This window comes from Halictus rubicundus, chromosome 18 (genome assembly GCF_050948215.1).
Source record: "Halictus rubicundus isolate RS-2024b chromosome 18, iyHalRubi1_principal, whole genome shotgun sequence".
Lineage (NCBI taxonomy): Eukaryota > Metazoa > Arthropoda > Insecta > Hymenoptera > Halictidae > Halictus > Halictus rubicundus.
The window spans coordinates 946,667-964,453 of NC_135166.1; the positions used below are offsets into that span (position 1 = coordinate 946,667).

Consider the following 17,787-nt stretch of genomic DNA (forward strand, 5'->3'; position numbering starts at 1 on the left):
AATCCTAAACTACAAAACTCAGTCATGCAAACAATAAAGATAACCGAACACGAACATGCCAACACTGTACTAGCTCTGTGGTTCAAACGGGTCACACCTTGCTGAACAACCGTTCGCCGCAGAGGTGATCATGCAGCCTCTGAAGCAACACTCTACGTTACCCGAAGGGGGTGGGAGAGAGGAGCGGGCGTCTAAACAGTGAAAAAGAACGGATCTCTGAGCGCAGCGGGTATCGGCCGAATACAATGTTTACCGTTCTTGCGATATCACGATACACATGGTGTTGGCCGTTGGATTTGTCGCCCCAGGTGAAACGACGACGGGCACAGAACGTTCGGCAGAAAAAAAACAAGAGAAAAAAGTGAAACTGCGTGACGACGAGCTATACTGTTGTAGCAGTAGACGGCGAAGGTTCCGGTCGACGAGCAGGCGTTTTCACCAAGTCGCGGGCGATGGGACTGCGCGAGCCATCGAGCACACTCGCGACACGCGTACCGCGTAAACATCGAATTCGGCCGGAAGCCGCTAAAATAGAGAGCAGAAGAATCGCGAGAGAAAGGTTGTATCTAAAGCGACGGCGGCGGCGGCGGCGACGGCCCGTCCAGGCAGAGAAAGACGAAGACGAAGAAGAAGAAGAAGAAAAAAAAAAGGAATAATCCCCCCTACCCTCTTCCTCGGGCAGTCGCTCCATCGCCTTCCCAAGAGTAACCCAGGCACTCGCACGCAGACGCACAGCTCTGCATTCGGAGACGGACAGGCGAGAGCGAGCAAGCGAGGCGGCGAGAGAAAGAGCGCGCGGCGAGAGGGGAATCAGAAGGAGCGGGAGTGGGGGACGTCCTGGCCGAGGCAGAGCGAGAGAGAGAGAGATAGAGGGGAAGGGGGAAGAAGAAGCGAGACAGAGTGGAGGGGAGAAGGCTCGAGAGTCGAAAGCTGTGCTAGAGGTTAAGGCACGTCCTACGGTACTCACTGCTGATCTTCATGCCGCCCAGGGGCGGATTCGTGAACTTGTTGCCCTCGGCGAAGGAGGTAGTCCTCGGTCGGCCGCTCATCCTGAAATCGTATTCACCGGCTCCTCCACCTGACACCGAGGTCTGGAGTATGCCGCCTCTGGTTCCGTTGGCCGCCGCCTCGGCTGGCCGTGCCACTTCCTCCTCCTCCTCTTCGCGAACGCCTCACGTGAAGATAGCCAGGAACGCTTGGTCGTCGTCGTCGTCGTGGCCGTTCTCGTCCTCTTCGTCTTCGTCGTTCTTGTCGTTGTTGACACCACCTCGGACATCAATGACAACACGAACGATAATCACATCGCACGCGCGCATACACGTCCGCCACGGCTCGGTTATTCTATATATTACGCCACGGCCGTGCTCGATCGACGGATCAAGGGAGAGAAAGAGAGTGAGAGATGGGGGACTTGCACGGACGGAAAGAGCAAAAGAGAGAGAAAGAGAAAATCAAAGAGAGAGAGAGAGAGAGAGAGAGAGAGAGAAAGAAAGAATTGGTTGCGAGCGAACGATAGAGAAAGAAAAAGAGAAGAAGGGCGGGAGAGAAAGAGAGAGAGCGAGAGTAAGAGGAACAGAAAGGAGGGAATGGCGAGCAAAGCGCGCGCAAGATCGAGAAGGAAGAAATTACGGCGAATAAGGACGGTTAAATGCAGAATCGAAGAGAGGAGAAATTGTTTTGTTGAAAACTATTTTTTTTCTTCTCTTCCCCCCGTACACTCCCGACACTTCCTCCCGTGCGATACGCTCTCGTACCCGTTGATGGTGGTCGCTGGCGATGGCAGCGACTCTCGAATGAACGTTTCGTCGCGATGGAAGAGCGCGCACACCGGGGTTATATACACTATTCCGTTTCGCACCAGAACACGTTCGAGCGACAGGCCTTGTTCGGCCGTACGATGCGTTTCACACGATCCTCTTTTTCCTTTCCGAAGCCAATGTCCACCGGCGGCCTACGATAACCGCGCCGGTGGCGTCCAACTACGCGGCGAATTGACACAATTTACGACAATCTTTCCGTATTGGCCGCCGCTGTCAGGGAGTATATCGCGGACCGAGAAGCGCACTTCTAACTACCTAATAACCTGGACGAGGGCGCGGAGCGTTGCGGAGAGCTATAGCGCGAGGGGAGGCGCGCGGGGGTCGACGTTTTCGGAACGGTTCGTACGCGTTCGCGACAGTGGAGGCACACCGCCGCACTTGGTAGCCTTCCTATATAGCGCGACTACGCGACGGTCTGGTTGTGACGGGTCGGATTTCTTCGTCGTTACCGACCTATGCACCTCGCCGTCGCTTCTACGAGAACCGAGAGCACAACGATGAATTTTCCTATCAATCCCCGACAACGCCTCCGACAATGGTTGTCGTCGTTTCTCTAAGCCTGTACCGACCACTCTGGACACTTGGTTTTCTCTCTGTTCTTTTCCTCGGTGATCGTTTCTCTTTTTCGGCCCTAACGGCGCAGCGAGTTCGCTGCCTCTGTTCTTTCTTTCTTTTTCTTCTTTCTTCCTTTCTCTTCCCCTTGTGCGCTCCGCTCTGTCTTCTCTCGCTCTCGCGCACTCTTTCGGACGGGTGCGGGGGAAGCGCTACCGCCTCACCTCCGCCACTGCCGCTCTTTCTCTCTCTCGCTCTCTCTCTTTCTCGTTCTCGGTGTTACGTTGAATCGGTCGTCGGTCCTCGTCACTCTTTCTCGCGCTACTCGACTCCTCAGGCTCGACGTTGTCGACTTGCCAGGCTTGTGCACAACATTTTGCCGCGATGGGGGCTAAGCTACACAGAGGAAACGACCGGGGGCCCCGCTGACGCCGACATGGACGTCTTTCCTCGTCGCGGTCGTCGTCGTTGTCCCTGTCGTCGTTCCTCGAGGGGAGGTCGTCGTCGCCGTCGTTGTTCACCTCCGCTTTCGACGACCGTGAAATCACTATGCGATCGAAACGACGCCTCGTACCCAGCGCCGGGTAACGGGTCCAGGCGCGAACTTATTCTTCCTGTCGAAATTAATCCTCGACGATCGACGACTTCTCTTTCCTCGCCGAGTACGGGAACACCACACCAGCTACGAATTTTTCGAAGCCTCCTCAGACATTGACCCGTTCGGGCGAGATCGGGCCACTCGAGTGGCGGCGGACATTGCCGAAAGTGACGTCAGCAACACCCCGCCCTGCCCCTTGCCGTGCGAACGATCGTACGGCAAGTGGGATGGCGCGTTCTTCGTCGAATGCGATATCACCTTACGGCTGCTTTTCCTACCAACTCGAATCGCCGCCAAATTTGAACCCGTGTTAACTATATTTTGATATCGTCGATCTGGAATATATTGTTGCAGCATTTACATTGCAATGCTAAATCGTATCGACGATTCGAATATCTGTTCACCTGGCCATACTGATAGAAAAATCACTAAAGATTTTATAATGTCTGATTGGCTGACTACGTGTCATTTCTGCAGTCCACCAATCAGACAGTTCTATGAATTGTAGAAGATGTAATATTGTAATAACATCCCATTTTTTCTACACTCTATAGTTTTAGTTAGACTTCTCGCGGGTTTCTTTACGCTTACTATAGGCATCTTCTATGACTCTAATTGTCAACGTATTCGAATTTGCAATTTGACTGATTCATTTGGTATTCGGTTTCAAGCGATCTCGGCGACATCTACTATTCTATGAGTGGCGTTGGATTCATTTTTTAGGTGTCTCATGAAAACGGGTCAAGAAATCGATTTCTTTTTTGCTGCATTTCCTTAAAAGCATAGAACCTTAATAATACTTCATAATCATCATTATATTAAATAAAAAATTGTAGTATAAGGCGTTCCATCACTTTGAATAAAATTCATGAAAACTGATTTTATCAACGCTTACATGAGACAACCTCCTAAAGACTCTTGCAAACATTGCATGCAATGCATTTTTCTGTCTACGGTTCTGAATTACCGACTCTGTAGAAAATGCTCTAACACAACAGCGGACTCTGTCGAAGTGGAACGGACCGCTGGTAAACTACATAAGACTGCAACGCAAAAAGTGTGTATCTGAGGAGGCTAGGAGCTGTTTGAAGCATACACTCTTCATATTTTCTTTTTTTTTTTTGTTTTCCTGGAAAGACTACGTCAGCTAGTACCCAAGATGGCCGTGAGACGCTGCTCGCAGGAGAACACTATAGCGACATCTTTCATGAGAAGACTGAAATTTTATTTCAGTATTTGAGATAGTTCCACATTGTTAGTTCCACAACCGACGGGAGTATCTCGTAAGTTCCTACCGTATCGGCACCGACGAGATATATATCGGGGCACTAGAGCTCCCTTACCATTCCTGTGTCATCCTACCGTATCGGTCAGAACTAATAATGTGGAACTAATATCACAGACGATATGTGGGAGTACGCCAGTAACCTTATGGAATTACGGGGGCTGGCACTGCGAGTCTCGCAGTTTAACACGGGGGCTGGCAGTCTTTATATATATCTCGTCGGTGGTATCGGTCAGAGGTAGTATTGTGGAATTACTGTTACAGAAGAGATCGGACGAGTCGTCCAGTTACCTTATGCTGTTTCGTGTCGCACAATCTGAAATAACGACTGTACGCGAATCAGCTGGTGAACTGGTAATTATTTTTCGTAGATAGCACCACTGACCATTTTAAAAAATGTATCATCACAAAAACAACTTTAACATGTATAAAAGATATGCCAATAAATATCCCACAATGCATATAATTGCATAAATTAAAGAAATTTTAGCAATGAATCTGCTACACATGTAAAAAATGTAGGATTATAGATCGCAAACTTTTTGTGTAATTTTTAATGTGTAGCTGTCAGAATACATTACATACCGTTGATTGGCTTGGCATAAGAGAGACCTGTTATTCCATTTATTAACTCTTAAGTTGCCAGAGTGAAATGAGCAATTATTTTGATCATCGCCGGACTATTTCTATATGTAATCTCTTTGTCGTACTTAACTCCAACTTTATGCAGATTTCTCGGTGGTTACGCAACACTATGAAATCCCTAATATTACGTAACGTGTTACATAGCAATATATGCGTCATAATGTCGGTACTTATTGCTATACATGTGTCACGGTATAGAACCCCTCGGGCTGCGTAAAAGAATAATTGTGCTGCGTAAAAACCATGAACCTGTACAGTGACTCCCTCTATCCAACTCGATGGAAGGTGGAATTTCAAGGTTATACGAGTTGTCACTCTAATAAACATCGTTACTTCCTAATTGTATTGATGTTTTGTTATTAACATAAAAAAATTGTTTAGTCATTCGTACCTGAGCCGTTTAGTACGTGCGTACTAGTCGACCTTACAGGCGTACAGCTAAAACTCCAATTTATAAACTGTTTCTAATTATCATAAAAATGTATACGTGTCTACACGCTATATAATAAATATATTGTACGACTACGAATATAAAAGTACAAGCCTATTTATAAATATATTAAAATATATACACAACACTCTTAAATATCGGTACGCATGTTACTATTCGAGAATAATTTTCATGCAATGAAAATTTGAACGGTATACGCGTATTTCATGGTTCATAAATCACAACTGAATTTACCAAATTACTAACCTACATTCCTGAGTCGTACGTCGCTTCGTGGCGATCCAAAATTACGTTCCTGGCCGCGAATGAGATATTGGCCACGAGGGGGAGACACCATCGGAGTAGTCTAAAATGGCGGGTGTGCTGTTCGAGGATATTTTCAATGTGAAAGACATCGATCCAGAGGGCAAGAAGTTTGACAGGGGTGAGTCGAAAACACTCTTTACATCTTCATGTGTTCGCGAACTGTGTCGCACCAAAATATTTTGCGTTATTGCAAACTTCCTAACCGTTATAGCCGCGATGTGTCTTGAAGGTTCCCTTGCGGAAGTTACCGGGAAGCACATGGTGTGACAGGTTGATGTAAATACCGGGTTCTCAACGCGAACGTGTTAGAAAAGTATGGCAACTACTAGAATTGTTCACTGTATCGAGCGCTCGATATTTTTCCATTGATCAAAAAGCTGTGCTATTACTTTGACATCCGAAACGGTATTAATCATTTCTTGACCGACTGTGTTTTCGCAATGGCGGGAAATTTTGAAGCTCAAGTAAAATAAACATTCGTCTCACTTCTAACGTTTTAAATACTTTTTACTTTTACTTGTAAGCTACTCTTATATTCGACATTATTTTCTCGTTTCCCTTCCATTCCCAAATTATTTGACACAGTAATATTTCATACTCTACAAACATATGCTGCTTCGATGCGTCAGAAAGATTCGACGGAAATCTCTCACAATCTTCTTCGACAAAAAAGCCTCTAGGGTCGGGCGTGTTTGACATTAATTTGAAAGGCAGTGCTTTGTGGCAGTGCAAGCCCCATTCTTCTCGTCACCTTGAACCGTGACTGCAGATCTGTTACCCCACTTTTTTCTCGTCCACCGAGTATATCGACGGATCGACAAAAATTGCGAATAGGTGACACGACGAGGATTTCGTCGAAACCGTTGTCGCGGAAAATCGTTGTCACGTGTGTGTCACTCAACAATGTGCATCGTTCTATGTAGTTATCGCATTCGCTTATCGTCTCGACTGCTATGCATTTCACGAAAAATGGTCACCGTATTTTTATCGACATATTTGAATATTTGGACGTGGCCATATCCCGGTGTTTCACGCGAGATCTAAATTTCCGTGCGAAACGTGGAAAATTGGATTTCGGAGATACCTCGTGCTCTAAACATTGCAAACGTTTGCTCCGTCGAAAAAAAAAAGAAAAAAAAAACAAAAACATTGAAACGTTACGAACGACCGAAGCTAAACGAATACCAGTTCTTCTTTATCTCTTTCATGAGCGTTTTCTAATTTCCATTTGTTTTTTCGTCGTAGATGGAAGTTCAAACATTGATACGATTACACGCATCAAGGTCGTTCAAACATTGATACGCATGCCAGAATAATGGCGTCACCGCAGCCATATGGCGAAGCTTCGCGGCTTGCGCACCGAAAGCTTGTTCAAACCGGAATTTCTTCACACGATCGGCAAAACTATTACAATAATTAACATAACTTAAGGAAGAATCTACCTCGTGGGGTAAAACTTCTGTCTCTTATACTCCATAACAATGCAAATTATAGCCTCATTTCTCTTCGGTTTTTGCCTCCTTTATTCTTCTGTTCTATTTCATGCTATCGGTGCGTTTTATTGTTGGTTGATCTACGCGGGAGTGATACCGGCGCACGGAACCGAGAAGATGAAAATAGAAACTGCAAAACGGCGTATAAAAATTGAATAGCGGGTGGGTTAACATGAATCTGCGACGGCCATCGATCACCTCGAACCGGAGCGTAGTAATTCGAAAGAGAAAGAGAAAGAGAAAGAGAAAGAGAAAGAGAAAGAGCTGCTGCGCGGATCGCGTCATCCTATATTTTCACCTACATTACCGCCGGGAAAAGGGTTCCATGCGGATGGGTGTTAGTGGAGCTACGCGAGCGACAGAGAAAACAGGATCTCGGTTAGCGGGGAAGAGGATGTAGCCGAGAGGGGTGGGAAAAAGTGGAAGCTGGAAGGAGCGGTTTCAAGAATGGATTAGGCTGGTTACACGGCGAAGCCACTTTTCTCAACCGCGCTCAATGCACACAATTTTGTCCTTGATGTTCGACGCGTATCGATATCCTCCAGAGGGGACAAAATCAAGCTTTAAAAACATATTTTCGGGCAACCCTCTATTCGTGTTCAGGCTTCTATTCATTCTTAGTTTTCACGAAAGTTTCAGCCTGATAAAATGTGTTGGGCTTTTCATACTTTCTGGGTCATAGTACTTCCGTTAGCACCGTATCTTATTGCTCGACTGGTTCAGCACAGCTTCAACTGTTATATAAAGATAATAGGTAGACTGGAAACGAGTGTGCAGAGAGCACATTCAGCTGGAACGTAATTGAGATTGGTTTTGTATCTTGTCGGGTTAATAACAATTAGGCGTTCGGCTAATGACACGATAGCGTTCTCTGCTTATTATCCCCTGGCACTACTCTCTGGGTGCACGGAGAGGTTGGCGATTGCAATCCTTTCGGAAACCATTATTGATTCGCTCCGTGTTCTATACGTCCCGATACTGAGACACTTATGGTCGTCTCTTTATAGTCTAAAATATCAACTTATCCGCTATCATTTCAGCATTGTTCATTCGAATATTATTCTCGGCAAAAATAATCAAACCGTTGTTTTCGACTTACCAACCTAACATATTTGCGAGAATTTGTTTGTAATCGTGTTTACTAGGTCGAGGGTATGTCATTCCATGAATTCTTATCGAACGGATCTCCCTCCGCCCTTGACGCTAAAGAACTCGCACGACTTTGATTTTCGATAACCAGGAGCAAGTAGTTGGTACAATTTCAAGTTCGAGCTTCGCGTCGACCTTGCTTTAAAAAGGGCGTCCACGGTATCATGAGTTTTTTCTCGCTTCACGTTTCTTTGCCCTTTCGGAACAGTGCGACAGTTTCAGTCTGTTCGAACGGCAGTTCACCTTTCCGTTTTCGTATCGTTCACACGCCACGTGCGCACCAGGAGTTCTGTAAATAGCACGGTACGGCAACGTGCGGGGCAAAAGTCTCGCGACATTATTATCAGGCACCACCTGGCCGTATCATCTAGCGGACATTAATTCTGAATCAGGCGTGTGCCGGCAAGACGGTCCGCGGTAAACAGCGGTCAGAGTTGCATCAATGAAGACCCGGTGCTCTCTATCGACACCGCTTCTCGTGATTCATCGTGGTCGCGTAGCCTCGGCGCTCACCGTAGATGCTCGTGGCCATTATTTATGCGATTCCTCTCTCGACTTTCACCGAACCGCGGGGAGATAGACGCGCGTTTATATGGGTATGTGGAATAAAAGGGCGGTGGGACGCGCGATTCGCCAGCAGCAGCAGCAGCAGCAGCTCGCTTCTGTCGCGGTCGTTGGAAGGGTGTGGCGACAGCAGAGGGCAAACGAGATACCCTGACTTGTTCGAGGGTTGGAGGGGTGGAGGACGAGGGGAGGGCTGGCAGTCTGCTGCGACCGGTCGATGCAGCAACGATGCCCGCAGCCGCAGCAGCACCAGCACCAGCACCACCAGCAGCAGCACCGAGCAACATCGCATTCGCGTAATACGACACCACTCTGGATACCGTGGTGAGGTCGCTGGGTGTTGGGGGAGGGGGGAGCGCCCGGGACGCGCTAGGACGTCCGTGGTGGGGGTTGACACGGTCAAGGTCAGTCTCGGTTCCAAGGTCGCGGGGAGATGTCATCTCAAGAGGAAGCCGGTGCGGTCTTTCCTTCTCTGTCCCTCTCTCGCTCCCTCTCTTCTCTACTCCGCGTTACCATCCGTTCGAAGTGATCTCCGTCGTCGCGTTTCTTCCCTCCATGTTAGCATGCGCTCCTGCAATTGCAGTGTAACAAAGATTTTCTTCGGCAGCTTCTTATTTCTCTCTTGTTTCTCGGTTCCCGTTGGTCTTTTCTCGTTTCAGGCTCGCTCGATTCGCTTGTTCGTGCATCCGTCTCGAGCAGAGCAGCCACGGACGGAAAAGCCACTCGGCGCAGTTTTACTGGGGCATACTCGTTCTCGGGAGAGATACGACACGAGGAACGGTGACATTTTTATGTCGGTGAGATCGCAAGGACCTCTTTCTCTTTTCGGACACATTTGGAGCAGGAAGAGTCCGCAGCTGGCCTGGAGCCATCGAAAGTGTCTCTCGACCCGAGTTTGAATTTCATTAGTACCTTCGTTACTCCTTCGTCGACCGTTTCGTTGGCTGCTCTGACCGCCAGCTAACGAATCGCGGAGGCAGGATTAGGGGAGTTGTGTACCGGCCGACGATGGAACGTTTTGAGGGGTTCGACGGGGCATGATTATGTCCCGCGGGTACATTTCCCAATGAAATCCGCTGACAACGGTGATTTCCAGCAATTAATTGTAGCCGGGAGATTGGGAGCGAAGTCGTTATCATATGTCAGAACTGGACGGATAGATTCTATCGGAACCATCGTACCAGCGGAACGTTCCCGTCAGTAACAAGAGACCGGATTAATGGAACGAATTAACAATATCATTCTCGCTCTCGCCCGCCTGTGTGTGTGTGTTGCTCGATTACCTTTCTCCCGTTTTGGAAAAGCCATGATCGGTTCAACGGCGCAAACGAACCGTGACATACGTCGCGGCTCGCACCATTGCATTTTTAGCGTTCCATAAAAAGTCGAAACAAGCTGGAAAAACGGACGGGTCGGGGAAGGGTTCGCAAATAAAACGCTGATTGACTGGTCATTCAGGCACGGATTTATCAACGGTTATTCGATTAACCAGGATCCAACGGTGGGAACGGGGCTTAACGCGACCTCCAACCCCCGCGGATGACGCTCGGCTCTCGAAGAAAATCAATTTAGGTTGCAGGTGCCATCGCGTTTTCATTTAACATGCATTTTTAAATTTCTAAACTTCTATGCTCTACACAAAATCTGATGGTACTATTGTAACAGTAACTCGAATTAACGAAAGCAGGAAATCCCATACTTTTTCCATTCTTTGATCATTTTTCATTTTCACTAGGGGCATCATTTTCCCTCGTAATGTCCAAGTTAGCAAGGATTAAGGGTGAACTCCGACACGAGATCCAAAGTATATTTCAGCGAGCAGGTCGTGCGGTAAGAAAGATAAGACTAACGCGATCGGGTATCATCCTTTGTATGAGTAGAACAGCGACACAAAGGCCTTCGGACAGGTCTGCTGGTACAGGTCGGTGCGAAGGTCGCCGATGATCTACTGTTCCGAAGGATAGTCGGGATTAAATCATCGTTTCTGGGCCAACTTTATTTCGGCGCCGTCAACGTCACGAACCGGATACGTTGTTCCAATCACAATTTTTCCGCGTGGCTACTCCAATATTAAATTCCTTCGTCGCTGATCTCGTGGGATAAATCTGTTCGAGGCGCAGATTCGTCGTTTATTGATCGATCTAAGGTCAGACAGCAAAGTTTTCGAACTCGTTTGTTCAGCTATTGTTAGAAGACGTGGTCTCAGCCTCCGCACTGCCGTATCGTTTATCTAGAGAGCTCCTCGAAGTCGATACTACCGCGCTAGTTCCAGAAACTTTAAGTTGGAGAGTATACCTATATAGAATGGCCGGGGGGGGCGGCCAATACGCGATTAAGGCCACGACCTTGGCCGGCAACTGCACCGTGAAAGGTTTTTACATCTTTAACGAGTCGGATAAATTCGTGCCGGCAATATTTATGGAAGGTTCCGATAGAGCCCGATAAGATTCGCTTCACGTCCATTCTCAACTAATTTTGTTTTCCGACGTTTCATTATGCCACGCTTAACCTTCCCCACTGGGCTGTGCGAGTCTTTTTCCACCAGCAACGCTCTCCCATACTCTTCCTTATTCACCAGTATTATGTTACGCACAGATAAAAAGATTCAATTCCGACTCTGTCACAAAGCACAGAGCCCGACTTTCGGCGTAATCCGTACGCCCGTTAAACAAATAATAACTTTGGTGTTCTCGCGCGTGGGTTATCTGACGCGGAACATCCGAATTTCTGCACTCGTTAATGAGCACAAACGAGGCACATCCTCTTTCTCAATATTTATTCATCCGTGGTCGGTGTGTATACAGTGTTGATACCGTGGAGTGTACTCTCCGCGATAACGTATCAGTATGCAAATTGACCACTTGAAGATACTCGTATTATTTACCGAGGCGTCGCTTTACCTCGAGATCAATCAGGCTTATTCCGATTTCACGCGAACTGGACCGCACCGACGCAATCTTTAATCGGAGGAAGGAATTCCTAACAGGATCCCAGGATACTTTGTAATTGGGTCAGAAAGAGACAGAAAGCTTGAAGTCACACAATCTGGAAAGATCGTTTGTAACGGTGGGTCATAGAGCGATCCGCGTTCCCGGAAGACATAATTCTCGCGGTTGTCCGTTGAATATCATCATCCCCTAGTAATCGTGCCACCATCTGCATGCGTCAAACGATCGGCGGTCGACAATTCGTCGGTTTTCACGTGGGCTTCCTGAAATCCGTTTCTGCCGGTTGCGCAACGTCGCGTCGTTCCGCGTTTCGGCCGGAAACACAATGAACTCGTTAACGCGGCCGATTGTTCGACGTCCAATTTCAGCCGGCGCTCGGTTGCGTAAGGTAACGTCCGCGGGTGCGGGTAATAAAGAATCTTTGAGAAACGACCGCTCTTTGGAGCAACGCGCACCGGGTTACGTCAGACGCCGGCTCGCATTATCCATTTAATCTGATAAATGACGCCGGAGCTAATCAGGCGACGGCGAACGGAGCGCACCGTTGCGCAGCAGATGCACGGCACGTACCGAAACCCCGCGTGATCCCTGTTATCCTCCTTTTATTGCCATAGCTCGCACCATCTAGCCGCCTCCTTTCTCCGCGACCTATTTCCGCCGAACAACGCTGGACCGAAATGCCGAGGGCGAGTTCACTGATTTACAAAAAAAGTGGCGAGAAATCAGGTGTGCGAGAAACTGGAGTGGAAATGGTTAATTGAGAGTTCTCTGTGGGTACCCGGGTGCTCCGGAACTAACAATTCAAGTTTATAGCCATGCCGAGGATTTTTATGCGTTTATAGCAAAAATGAGTAGAGGAAACACGAAATAGAAGGAACGTCAGACGACTAAAATTATCTATCGAAATGATTAAGAGACCCTTTTGTGGTTGTGTATTTTGTCTATTTATAACGTAGACGTGACTAGAGATAGCGAGGATTCGGTGTAGACTGATAGCCAACTCTATCGGAGGAAAAGTTGGCCAAATATTTTGCTTGGTACTCGAGAATATTCCAAGAACATTTTGTCCGGCTTGCTATTGTACATAATATTTGAAATTTTCGCCGAATCTATCAACGGAAATAGTAGCCGAACAAATTACTTTTGTCATGAGAACATTCGCTTCCGAACGTGTGGCGATTGTAGATAATATTCGAGGTATTAGCCAACTGGAAGCGGTTCTTGCCGCCGCATCAGTAAGCTCGTGGCCGAGAGAGCGCGGGTAGCCACTTGACGACCGACGGGGCGACGGGATTGGTCGAGCACCGGCCGGACGACCAATCGCGTCGCGTGTTTGGTACGGCGCGCCGGTAACCGGCCTTCGCGTTCGCCCGGCTACTGTCCGCGGCTAGGCAATTGCGCGCAAAGCGAGAGCCCCCGGCGGCAGCGATGCGAACGAGACAAGGATAAACGTAAAAATCGCGATCGGGACACGAAACGTTTCCGAGAGTCCCGTGTGTACCGCGCGCGCGAAACGGAAGGGAGAGAGAGAGCGAGAGATAGAGCGAAGGAATAAGAACGAAGGTGGATAACAAAGAAGAAAATGGACGCAGGAGGGAAGCAGAGGAGGATGGAACGGGCAGAGAGAGCAGGACAGCGTTACGGAGAAACGACTCGGAAGAGAAAGAAACGGCTAGAGCAGGAGAGGGACACGCGGATGAAAAAGGGGGGCACGGTGTGGCGGTGCCGGCTGCCTTCGGCGAGTCGACAGTTTGGTGGCGTTCGGTGTTGCTAGGCGCGAGGGCCACTGTCAGTGCCAAGGCGGCAGCCGGCAACCTTCTCGCGACCGCGAATCCAGAGCCAGCTTTTTCTGCGTTTCTCCGCTCTCCGCGGTTGTTGTACCGTTTCGTCGTTACACCTCTCAGATCGATCTCTAGTCGTCGATCATGTCCGGTTCGAGACACCGGCCGGCCCTCGTCGCGGTGGATTTTTATTTCGAGACTGTTCGAACGAACCACGAACCGGCACCGGATCGGGCCGCCACTTGGCCAGCACTGCGTCGTCGCCGTCGTCGTGCCGCGTCTGCGTGCGTGTGTGCGTGAAAACCCCGGGATTCCGGAACAACGAGTCTCCGGCTGGAACAATGGAGAACCCGTGGCTCTCGGCAGATCTTTTTCGAATCCACGGATGAAGTCGAACAGGTAGGAAATTTGGTATTTTTCCCGCGAAACGATGCCGGATATGGAACTCGAATCGGCGCGTGTCTGCTGCTGGGCATCGCGGCGAACGAGACGGCGGCCGTTCGAGCTAACGGTTACTCTCGATCGCTGTATCGATTCGCCGACCGAGATCTTGCTTCGAGAATCTTGGAGGAGATTCTTCGCGTTGATATTTTGGTATTTTTTCTTCGCGTAGAATGTATCGAAATTTTCGGGAACTGTGAAACAGGTGTTTCTTTTCGGTAGTTTGATAGTTTTCGTTTCTTTTGGTATAGAAAGTATTTGCAGAATAGAAATGGCGACGCGGGGATAACGGTACAATTATGATGAATCGTACGAAATTGAAGCTCGGCGAGTTCTGTCGACGAGGTCAACGTAAAAATGCTAATGCGACGGATTATTGTATCGTGTCTTATCGGATGGTTGAATACCCTTTCGGAAACGTGAAAACGTTTCAAAGCAGTTCGCACAATGGTGTACGGGCGACACACCGGTGCGCATGACGAAATCTCGGACGAGATCGCTTCGAGGCGTTCGATCTTTCCTATTCCAACGCTGTCGAACATGTTTGCAACCGACAGGTTCTCGATAGGGCGTCCGATGTTCGAAGCGTACCTGTAAATCTGTGAATTAATTAAAAACAGAAAGTCGGCGAATCAAATGAACAGGAACGTATTACGTTGCGACGAACCGTTCCGACGAGAAAGTCAAAAAGATATCGAATTACGATCTGCCGCCGTTGTCTCCACGAGGCAGGCTATAAAAACAGTGTCAACTTTCTACGGTTTAGATGAACAGTTGGTAATGAAAAATAATCTATACACAAGATGGTTGACCTCTTAGTCCTCTGGATCGTTAGTAAATATAAAAGTTTGTCAGAATCTCTAGGTCATAAATCGATGAAATATTTGTAGAGAATCGAATGAAATTTTTTACAAATTTGTCCGCGTATTTCGTTTATTATGTTATCGAATCAATTCAACGTTGCAGTATTTTTATTCGAACGTTCCAGAGTCGCAGTAAGCAATAAAACTTATCATGCATCGGAAATGACCCAGTTCATTCTTTTATTTCATTATCAAGCATTTCGCCATTCGACGGTTGACACGTCGTTAGCAATGATTGCCGTATTATCGTTCGCGTATTAACAACGCATTTTTTTTTTAATTTGAATATCCGGGGGAACACCGATATGCAATAGATTAAGTGCTTTTCGTTTTTGCCGCGAGGACGGACGGGGATCGGATCGCTTTTATTTCTCATCGACCGCGTAGGTGTCGGTTCTGAGAAAATTGCCTAGTTAACTCGTAAGCTGCCATGGTTCCCATTTGGGTATTACGCATACTTAACAGCGTTAGCTCGTTTCGGTCCCTCGCGTTTTTTGCACCTATCACTACCGCTTTGCATATTCCTGCTGCTAACAAGAAAATGTTTACCACACAGACGCTATACAGAGTTTTATGGCCATATCAGCCTGTGTAACAATAACAGTTTTTCTTCGTCGTGAAAGGTCAACGAGATACGAAAACGAATTTTTTCTCTAACCCTACTGTAATCGCTAAATACCCACGGTGTCCCATTCAAACAAGGAGGGGAAAAATTTGTTCGCATGGTTTTCGGGACAATCGAGCTTAAAGACTCGTGAAACACTTTTCTTTAGAAATAGATTGAAGGATAACTGGAGCAGTTTGTGTAGAAATTTTTGCAGGGTAAGTTTAGGGGGTTTAGGGGGTTTAGGGGGTTTAGCTAACAAGCTCGTTCCCATGGATCGACGCGATAGCGGGAGATTCGGTTTCGATGCGGGAAAGAACCGTGCGTCTCATTTCCCGAACGAGCTGAACGTTTCCGTGACGTGACGTTGTGTTCGCAGTTACGTTGTACAGCGAACAGACGGGGCGTGTTACACGCGAGCTGCGACGCAAAATCGGCCGACGGGGAGGGGTGTGCCGAAGAAAATTGCGTAGTTAGCGGGTTGTATCCCCCTGATCTGGCTACCGAGGAGGACGGTAGTCGCCTAGGTGTCCCCGTTAACGCGATTAGGGGAATAATCGTAAATCAACCGGCGGCGGCGGGTTCTGCGTGCACGGTTCAACTCGTGTAAAACGCACGTGTACCGATTCACGATTATTTTTTATGATTCATCGAGAGTTTCGACTCATTACACCAGGCAACCAGGATCTACGCTCGGTTCGAATTTTCATACGTATCCGCGTAATTACGAGCCGCAGCTAATTAAAATTCGTGCCGCGCTCCAAACAGGTATTAATACCCGACCGTCCGTCAACGTAAGTTTCATAAACGGCTAGTAATACCCGACCGGCCGTTAGCGTGAGTTTCATAAACGGGCACTAATACCCGGCCGACCGTGTATGCGTTAAGCACGGCTACTTATTCTCCTTTAACGAAAAGGAATGAAATATTGTTTTCGCGGGAAATTCATCGAAAATTCGCCGCGACTAGGTTACACGCGTAACTGAAATATTAAAGGTTTCGACGAGCAACGATGCTTGCCGATACCGATTCGTCGTACGCAACGAATTCTGTGCGACACGAATTTACTTTGTGCGTACGTCGCGCGCTATCGTCACGTCTGATCATTTCGCACCGTTTCTACTTATCTCGCGCACGGGTGCACGCGCACCGGATAAATTCGCCATGTCCGGCGGCTGCAGTCGGGTGCGAATTATATGCAAAAATGTGTTGCTCGCACGTCACCGGTGAACAGTTTCGCGAATCATCCCCTTGCCGCGCGTAGACGAGCGACCGACCGCGTTGCGCCTCTTTACGGAGAGCAACTCCACCGTAACACCATAATCCCCCAGACGATCTTTTGACCTTTCCGATCGGGACGCACAAAGCTAGTCAGCGCCGTCATTGTTAACCAACGCGCGCGTTCTCCTTTAGGGCAGCCGATGTTCTGTTATCGACATACTCTCTTTGCTACAGGCTACCGGGGCATAGTTGCTCTATCGGCGCCCGTCGAATCACATCCGGCTAATTAATCCTCCGAAGGCGGACGTTTCTGGCAACTGTTGCCTGCCTCGCCTCCCTTTCGCCACCAGTTTTTCCCTTTTTCGAACGTAACTTCGAAATTCTTTGAAACTGTTCTAGAAACGAGTATCGAAAAATATAAAAAAGCGATAAGAATTGATTTCATTTCCAATTCTAGTCGAACCGTTAGCCAGGGAAAGTAATCGTACACCGATCGGTCGATTTCTGGAAATTTGGGTCGAAGCAGACCCACCCGGCGCCGTGTCCGCGCGGAACACGTTCGTACGAAATGGTAGATGGAACAGCCGAAGACAGGGTGCGCGCACTTTGTAATGATCCGAGATTGAAGAACCGGTTTTGATCGGGATTCGATTGGCAGAAAGTAATGGCCGAGTGAAATTACGAGTATAACCGACGCCGCACGGGAACGCGATAATCGATAGTTAACCTGCTGCGCTCGATTGTGACGAGGGCGAGGGAGAGGGACGAGACTAGTACGGTAAATCCTGAAAATAATTAATTCCCTACGATATACGTACGGCAACGTTTATTAGGACGGTTCGTAAATATTTCCGGTGAAGAAATATTGTTCGACCAACAGGCATACGTGGCCGTATTGAAATGTACCGGGTGTGCTGTTCGACCCGTAGGAACGATCCCTTTCATTCACAATAAGTCTGGCCCTGGTCGGAACAGGGTAAAGCCGTTCGACAGCCGGACAAATGAAACGCTTATCGTTTCCCGCGACTACTCCTTTATAATTGCTCCGCGGTCGGGTCTAATGAAA

The 17,787-nt window shown here is 48.1% G+C and overlaps 2 protein-coding genes across 5 annotated transcripts in view; one reads left to right on the forward strand and one right to left on the reverse strand.

Annotated features, from left to right (window-relative positions):
- LOC143362790 (glycogen synthase kinase-3 beta) overlaps nt 1–3,140 on the reverse strand; it is a 44,574-nt gene extending 41,434 nt beyond the window's left edge. The window contains exon 1 of one of the 3 annotated variants that reach the window (XM_076803235.1): nt 968–3,140. In XM_076803235.1, the coding sequence (XP_076659350.1) occupies nt 968–1,049 (82 nt within the window). In that variant the 5' untranslated portion in view covers nt 1,050–3,140. Of the gene's footprint in view, nt 1–666; nt 818–967 lie in introns of those variants that run through there. The other 2 variants (XM_076803237.1, XM_076803239.1) reach the window with 2 other exon arrangements.
- Nucleotides 3,141–5,636: 2,496 nt separating this feature from the next.
- Rpb8 (DNA-directed RNA polymerases I, II, and III subunit Rpb8) overlaps nt 5,637–17,787 on the forward strand; it is a 58,345-nt gene continuing 46,194 nt past the window's right edge. Inside the window, exon 1 of one of the 2 annotated variants that reach the window (XM_076803243.1) lies at nt 5,637–5,775. In XM_076803243.1, the coding sequence (XP_076659358.1) occupies nt 5,703–5,775 (73 nt within the window). In that variant the 5' untranslated portion in view covers nt 5,637–5,702. The remainder of the gene's footprint in view (nt 5,776–17,787) is intronic. The other variant, XM_076803245.1, reaches the window with a different exon arrangement.